The sequence below is a fragment of the Anopheles coluzzii genome, chromosome 2 (genome assembly GCF_943734685.1).
Source record: "Anopheles coluzzii chromosome 2, AcolN3, whole genome shotgun sequence".
Lineage (NCBI taxonomy): Eukaryota > Metazoa > Arthropoda > Insecta > Diptera > Culicidae > Anopheles > Anopheles coluzzii.
In genome coordinates, this window is record NC_064670.1 from 100,511,234 (window position 1) to 100,518,997 (window position 7,764).

The 7,764-nt window shown below is 51.9% G+C and overlaps 1 protein-coding gene across 1 annotated transcript; it reads left to right on the forward strand.

The window, feature by feature from the left end:
* The first annotated feature begins 1,650 nt into the window (after positions 1-1,650).
* On the forward strand, positions 1,651-7,644 carry LOC120953944 (uncharacterized). Its single transcript, XM_040374392.2, has 8 exons — positions 1,651-1,966; positions 2,048-4,971; positions 5,042-5,252; positions 5,542-5,609; positions 5,683-6,339; positions 6,411-6,904; positions 6,975-7,294; positions 7,361-7,644. Exons 1-8 carry the CDS (start codon positions 1,862-1,864, stop codon positions 7,592-7,594), a joined length of 5,013 nt encoding a protein of 1,670 aa, XP_040230326.2. The 5' UTR covers positions 1,651-1,861; the 3' UTR covers positions 7,595-7,644.
* The last annotated feature ends 120 nt before the right edge of the window (positions 7,645-7,764 follow it).

Consider the following 7,764-nt stretch of genomic DNA (forward strand, 5'->3'; position numbering starts at 1 on the left):
TGAAAAACTACGTATCACAATCGAATCCCCTCCTGTCATTCGTTCGTCCAATATGGCCTTCCCGCCAAACCTATAAGCCCACCTAGTCCCTATACCCACTTTGGATTTGTCCACCTTTTTCCATACGCCTGTCGTTGTGATGGTGACAATTTACAAACATCCCAAGTGCCACAAATCCACTAAACGACCACTAAACGGCTTCTAAACGACTCAAGTTCTCTACCTAAACGGAATATAGAAAGACTTCGTTTAGCAGACGGCAAACGACTCATGCATTCTAAAAATAGCAAAAAAGCTGGTGGCGCTATCTGTTGGTGGGATACCCCAACCAGCTGAGCTTCATCGCTTGGAGGAGAGCTTTCTCATTTCCTCTGTACTGTTGTATGGTTTCGCATTGAAGTTATGCATCGCTAGAACTAGAACGGCGATACGATTGTTTAAATACTAAACTCCAACGGAAACCACCAGCACTGAAGCAAATGAGATTTGAGTAATGGTCGTTGGTGTTGATACCCACGTATCTGACCACACGACCATTCATATAGACTTTTGCTCAGAAAGTTAGAAGGCTATATAGGTCATGATAAGATGAAACATGCCGAAACACATTGCAAGAAAAGGATAGCAATATAATAATCAGTTTTAATGCGTCATCTATTGATCAAACCAATGAAGCTGTGGAGCTTTCATTTTTTTTCTATGGATATTCAATTTTCCAGTCGTTTATGCTTAATCTGTGGCGCTTGGGATCATTACCGAGGTGGGTATGTTCTCGCTCGTTATGTCATGCCATCTGTTTCGCGCATATGGACGCGTGAAGAAACGTATACTTGGCTGGTTGACTAAATTTTATGTGCACAATTTTGTTCAATTATTTGCATCGGAATCGTTTATAGTTTAGGCCCGTGGCAGTGCCCTTCCGATACAATTTTATCGGACGCTGCTGACACACGCTGCTGGCGCTGCTGCTTCGGTTCATATTGAGATTATTGAATGATTTTAATTGTTTAACATATACACCCAATTAATTTCATGTTGTTCAAATACAACCTACATAATTGCATTGACAAATACAATCGGATGCAACGGTCCGAAGGAATAAAAAAATGTGATTCCATCATATTCCAAATCCCATCTAAAATTTTGACACGCCTATGCTAATATGGCACCCACATTAAATCTAGGATCCCGTGGGGTCAAAAAAGAGGGAAGAGGAGGAAATAGTGGTGTGTATTTTTTTGCCATTTAATGTTGTCTACCAACACAATCGCACATCAGCGCGAGCTCAAAAACCTTAGCAATGCTTTTCAAAAACGCTCGGTAGCGAGAGGAAATCCCGCCGATTTGGATCGCTGGCGAGCTCCCGAAAACCGATTTTTGCGTTTCGGGCTGTTTACGCTCCCAAGTTAAGCACTCAAACGTGTCACGGCTCGGCCCAATTGCTCGAGCAATGGGAAATCTTTATTTTCTTCTACTGGGATGTGTTTCGCATGCCAATAAATTACGATTTGTTTTCTAAAATGATTTATTAAATTTTAAAATGCATCTTTCATTGCTTTTCACAAATATGGACGCAAAAAAAAACAAAACGGTCGAGTTTGTTCGTCGATTACTCGATTTTTGGCTATGAAACCGTTGCGAGAGAGACAATTGTGTAATCGCGGCTGTATCAACTCGCTCTCTCTCTCTCTTTCTCCCAGCCTGTCTGTTTGAAGTGTTTTGTTTTGATTGCCGTTCCCGCCAAACTACAGGCAGAAAAATCTGCAACGTTTTCGCAATTCGCGACATTTCCTGTGAAGAATTGCTGGCCCACGTCCAGCTGCGTGTACCATAACGAAACGGAAGTGTACAAGTGAACACAATGGAGGAAGACCAGGCGTTTCGTGCCAAATACCAAAAGTGCAAGTACCGGGTGAAACAATGGGAAAAAGAGTTCAGGAAAAAGTATGGCCGTATTCCATCAAAGGTAAAGTGTGACCCGAAGTGAATGGCTTTTCGATAGGTAGGACAGGTGATTCTATTTTTGTTTCTCTCTCTTTGCCTTCAGCTGGATATTCGCGAATCGCCGAGCGAGATTAGAAACTCGTACAAACTGTACTACCAGCTGAAAACGAACCTGTTGAAGCACACCCTGCTGGATGCGCTGGATGATGATGATGATTTCGATGGCTCACTGATATCCCAAGAAGCGAGCTTTTCTCAGGATGTTTCGGGCGATGTTTCCGGTCTGCTGCTGTCTTCCGGCACGATCCTCAACGACAGTGCGCTGCTAGAACGAAGCTCCTCCATGAGCAGCTTGCTAACGAAACCGATCGCAACCGCCCAGCCGTCCGATACGCACTTCGAGGCGGAAAAGCTAGATCAACACAATCTGGTCGCCTGGCAGGGCGAAAAAAGCCGGAAAGCGGTTCAACCGACCAAACCGGTCGAACCAATCGAACCACCCAAACCGGTAACGTTGAAGGGCATCACGCTGTTGCCCAAATCGACCGCCCTAATCCCGAAGCGCAATCCACGCAAATCGATTTCGCGCAACTCGTTCGGACCATCATCTCAGGGCAGCACGGAACGAAACGGAACTGCCCCGAAGATGGTTCTTCCCGATCTGGAAACGCTACTGACGGCAAAATCGAAGGAGCTAGAAAGTAATGCAACGAAGGTGGAGGAAAAACTGCCCGCCCCACCGTTGGTGCCGACGCAAAGCGAACCAATCAATCAGCTGGATGAACGGTGGATCAACCGTCTGTCGGGTGGAACGGGTGACAGTAATGAAACAGCCACCGGTGCCCGTCCATCCAGCGAACGTCCGACTCCCACCAACTTTGGGCTGCGTAACGTCAACGTGGCTTCGCTGGCATCGGCAACCAGCTTCGGCATGTCGGCCTTAAGTATGACCGATAAAGCCAGCGGCACTGCCGTTGTTTCACCGCAGGCAACGGCGGCAGCGGCCCGAATTGGCGTTCAAAATACCGCATACGATGCGGCGATACACTCCGACTCGGATGGGGTGGTAGAAAACTCGGAAGACGAATCGGCTACAAAAACGTCCCCGGGGATGCTGCACATTGCTAAGAAGCGTAAAATATTCACCTCCATTAACCGAAGTCCGGTGGAGCGGGTGGAAGCGAAGCAACCGAAACCGTCGATAGAGACGAACAATGTGCTGCCGGTTGAAAGCAAGGACGTCGAAAATCAAGACCCACGTGGTGTAGCAGAAGAGGCGGAACAAGGCGCCACTCCGAAGGGAGCGCCCAAAAAACGAGTTCAAAAGCGGGTCTCGAAAGCGAAACAGGTTGCAAAGAAGATGGTAGAAAAAGCGAAAACAGTCGTTGTGCCGAGGGCACGATCCTCGCGCACCAATGCGCGCAAAGTGGCCACGTACAAGGAGGTGCCCCTTGCGGACGGTGTGCAGGATGAGATGGAGCACGAATTTTCCGCCGACGATGAGGATAAAGATCCGGATTATAAAGAGCAGCTAGAGCGGGAGAGCCGGGGTTTGCTACCGGCGGACGGTGACGATCCGGAGTCCGATCAGGAAGAGGAGCCGAAGCCGAAAAGCGCACCGGCGAAGCGAGTGAGTCGTGCGCGATCGGCAACCGGCGTTCCGCGGAAACAGCCAACGAAAGTGAAACGATCGACGACGAGGAAATCGACCACCGTCTCACCGAAGCTTAGTCCCGGCTCATCGAAACCTGCACCGCAGCGGGGACGGAAAGCGAAAAAGATCACCAAGCGCAAGATGGATGTAGATGGGGAGGAGGAAGAGGCCGTACCGGAAGCGGAACAGCCGCAGGAGTATGTGCCCGAGTTTGGGCTGGCTCGGCTCAAAAGCATCCCACGGCTCGATATCAACGAGCTGGTCCGGGATACGAAACTTGCGGACAGTTTCATTCTCGGTGTCGCTGGTTCGGCGGCGGAAGGACCCAGTTCCAGTGGGAAAACTCGCACCACAGCCGCCGGTAGCACAAAAGAGACTGCGTTGCGCAAAAAGATGGCCGCAGGGAAGCTGAACGAAAACTTTGTGCGCATTGACATCCGCAAGAAGGTGTTTGTGAAGGGGAAGAAAACGATCAACTATAGTCGGTACAAGAAGTCACAGTGGAAAGCGAAGAAGGCAGCCGCACTGACCGGGCCGGAGATGGATATGCGCGGGTGTGATGGCGGTACGCTGACCTGCTTCCAGTGTGGCGGCACCGGGCACATGGCGTTTCAGTGCAAGAAACCGCTGGAGGACAAGCTGCTGCCGTACGATGCGGACACGATCGAAGAGTCCTCCTTTCCCACGCTGGAAGAGGCGGAAGCGATGGCCAATTCGCGAACGCTTGCGGTACACTCAAACCGCATCGAACGGCTTCCACCAGTCGCCAACCCGGTGTGGAAGGAACAGGAGCAAGAAGACCTTCCAGCGGAGGAAGAAGTCGGCGAACCTGGAAAGGAAGAACCTTCCACGCTGCCGGTGGAGGACTACTTAGACGAACCGATGGAGCAGGAAAGCGACGAACACCAGAAGGAGACGGAGCAGAGTGCAGCGGCGTCACAACCGGCTGCACCCGCCTACATTGGGCACAAAATACCGGAAGAGTTCCTCAAACAGTCCGGCCTGCTCGAGGTGACGGTTTCGGGCGGGTTCAAGGGTACGGTCGAACCGCTTTACCAGCAGCGGGGCGATTGCACGGTCCCGCCGACACCGCCGGAAGTGTTCGAAGCGTTGCGTATGTTTGGCCACCAAAGCTTCCGCCACGGGCAGGAGCGGGCGGTTATGCGTGTGCTGTGTGGGCTGTCCACCCTGGTCACGCTCAGCACGGGTGCGGGCAAATCGTTGTGCTATCAGCTACCGGCGTACCTGTATCGAAAGAATCGTAGCTGCATCACGCTGGTGATATCTCCGCTCGTGTCGCTGATGGAGGATCAGGTGCATGGGATGCCGGACTTTTTGAATGCTCACTGTTTGCACACGAACCAAACGCCCAAGTAAGATGCTTTGTTGATGCGGGAAAGCAGTAATTAAACACATTTAATTGGCAAATTTTCCACTCCGCAGGGTTCGTGATCGTACGATGCAAGCGATAGCGGCTGGCGAAGTAGATGTGCTGCTGATCTCACCGGAAGCGGTCGTATCGGGTGAAAAATCGACCGGGTTTGGTTCACTTCTGCGCCAGCTGCCACCGATCGCCTTTGCCTGTATCGATGAAGCGCATTGTGTGTCCCAGTGGAGTCATAACTTCCGTCCAAGCTACCTCATGATTTGCAAGGTAAGCGAATGGCTGAATCGTGGTACAGTCATCAACTCGAACGACTCAGTAAAATGCCCGTCATGAGTTCAAGCCTGAAATTTCACCGTCCCCACGTAGCAAACATTTGACTGATGATTATCCATCCATCCGGCTGTGCGTGGTAATGGATTAAGTCTCGAAAGCCTGTATAGCTAGGCCCGGCATGTCCGCCTAGGACGTTACGCCAAATAGAAGAAGAAGAACGAACGAACGGCTGTGAAAAGACTGAATTATCCTCTTCTAATTGGTGTCCGCTTTTTCTCAACAGGTTCTAAAAGAAAAGCTTGGCGTTAAAACGATTCTGGGTCTTACCGCAACGGCCACCGTTCAAACAAGGCAAGTCGGGGGGAAATTACTGTTACAAGCTTTAAAAGGTTATTTGTTTGATTCGACCCTCCTCCATTTGCAGGCAAAGCATCGTGTCCCATCTCGCCATACCGGACGGCGTGCAGGGAATCATTAGCGATATACCGCTGCCGGACAATCTGTTGCTGACCGTGTCGCGGGACGCCAACCGGGACGTGGCACTGGTGGAGCTGCTCCAGTCGGAACGGTTCAGCTCGCTGCAATCCATCATCGTGTACTGCACGCGGCGGGATGACTGCGAGCGGGTGGCAACGTTTATACGCACCTGCTTCCAGGATGCGGCACGCGCGGCCGCTGCCGCCAATGCGCACAAGCGCAAACGGCTCAACTACGTGGCGGAACCGTACCATGCGGGTATGCCGGCGTCGCGCCGTCGCACCATACAGAACGCGTTCATGAGCGGGGAGTTGCGCATTGTCGTCGCGACGATTGCGTTCGGCATGGGCATCAACAAGGCGGACATACGGGCGATCATTCACTACAACATGCCGAAGAACTTCGAGAGCTACGTGCAGGAGGTGGGTCGCGCAGGCCGCGACGGGCTCCTGTCGCACTGCCATCTGTTCCTGGACGGCAAGGGTACGGACCGGAACGAGCTGCGCCGCTTCATTTACGCCAACTCGATCGATCGGCACGTGATCCGGAAGCTGCTGCAGAAAATATTTGTCCCGTGCGCTTGCGCCAAGATTCTCACCAACAAGTAATTTTGTTTAGTTTCCTTTTGTTTTATTAAAATAGTGCAAAGCAAGCATTTATTTCTCGCTTTTGCAGAGATTTGGCACTGGAGTTGCGGGAGGAATTGAAGGCAGTGAACGGTATCGATTGGGACGATGATTTTGAGGAGCTTTCGACGGCCGATGGACGCACGCAAGCTGATGGTGGTGGTGGCGGTACGCGCAAGCGTCTCTGCCCGGGGCATGAAATATGCTTCTCGATCGAGGCCACCGTACAGCAGCTGGATATTCCGGAGGAAAACATTACCACCTTCCTGTGCTATCTGGAGCTGGACGAGCAGCGCTACATACAGGCGCTCAGCCCGGCGTACACGATGTGCAAGGTGATGTCGTACGGGGGCGTGCGGCCGTTGCGCCAGGCAGCGAAAGAGTGTCCACCGCTGGCGATGGCATTTGCGCTCGATCTGAAGCGTGGCATTTCGCATGCCACCTCGACAGCGATCGAGTTTCCGGTGATCGACGTAGCGTCCGCCATCGGTTGGGACAGCGGCGTCGTCAAGTATCAGCTGAAAAATCTCGAATGGACCACAGGTATGCCCGAGGGGGGATTTGAACGCAAAATGTGCACAAAATGACCCTTCTTTCTGTCCACGATTTTTAGTAAATAACGCACGCAAACGCTCGCCACTGTCGGTGACGTTCACTGAGCTGGGATTTCGAGTTCGCGCACCGGGCGATTTAACCGACGAAGAGCTAGACCACGCACTGGACGGGCTGTACGAGCGCGTTACGCACCAGGAGCGAACGCAGCTGGCCCAGCTGCAGTACATCTCGGACGCGCTGAACTCGGTCTGCTTCAACACCATCGGCCCGGTAAGTCGAGCCGACTGTCCCACCGGACCCTCGGACAAGCTGAAAACCATCGTGCGGGAGTACTTTACGACGGACATCAGCAAGGAGCAGATAGAAATCGTCCCGGAGGTAAGCATCATGCTTTGGAAGCGCTCCAAACCACTAGTTGTAACTGTAATTCCTCTCCCTATCCAGCCCGATGACACAACGGACGAGCAGCTTATCAACGACATTCGCACGGCGATCTGCCGGTATCCGGAGAACAACTTTACCGGCCGAGCGATTGCCAGGCTGTTCCACGGTGTGCAAAGCCCCAACTACACGGCACTGGTATGGTCGCGGTCCAACTTCTGGCGCGCGTACACCAAAACCGACTTCAATCGCATCGTGCGCCTAGCCAACGCGGAAATTGTACGCATGAGAACGTGAACGTGGCGCAAAACGCAAAATAAAAGTGCAACGAGATGTTTAATTTCTAATTTTCAAAACAGTGCGTTCAAACGGTGAAAGAAGAAAAGGTAACTGAACGGGTGCGCCTCGCAGTGAACGCTTCGACCGCGGAGTGTAAACCTACGAAGGATCTGTCAGAAGCGCGACCA

Coding starts and splice junctions, on each gene's coding strand:
- LOC120953944 (XM_040374392.2), top strand. CDS start 1,862: ATGGAGGAAGACCAGGCGTTTCGTGCCAAATACCAAAAGTGCAAGTAC. Junction 5,253..5,541: donor GCTACCTCATGATTTGCAAG/GTAAGCGAATGG, acceptor TTTTCTCAACAG/GTTCTAAAAGAAAAGCTTGG. Junction 5,610..5,682: donor ACGGCCACCGTTCAAACAAG/GCAAGTCGGGGG, acceptor CTCCATTTGCAG/GCAAAGCATCGTGTCCCATC.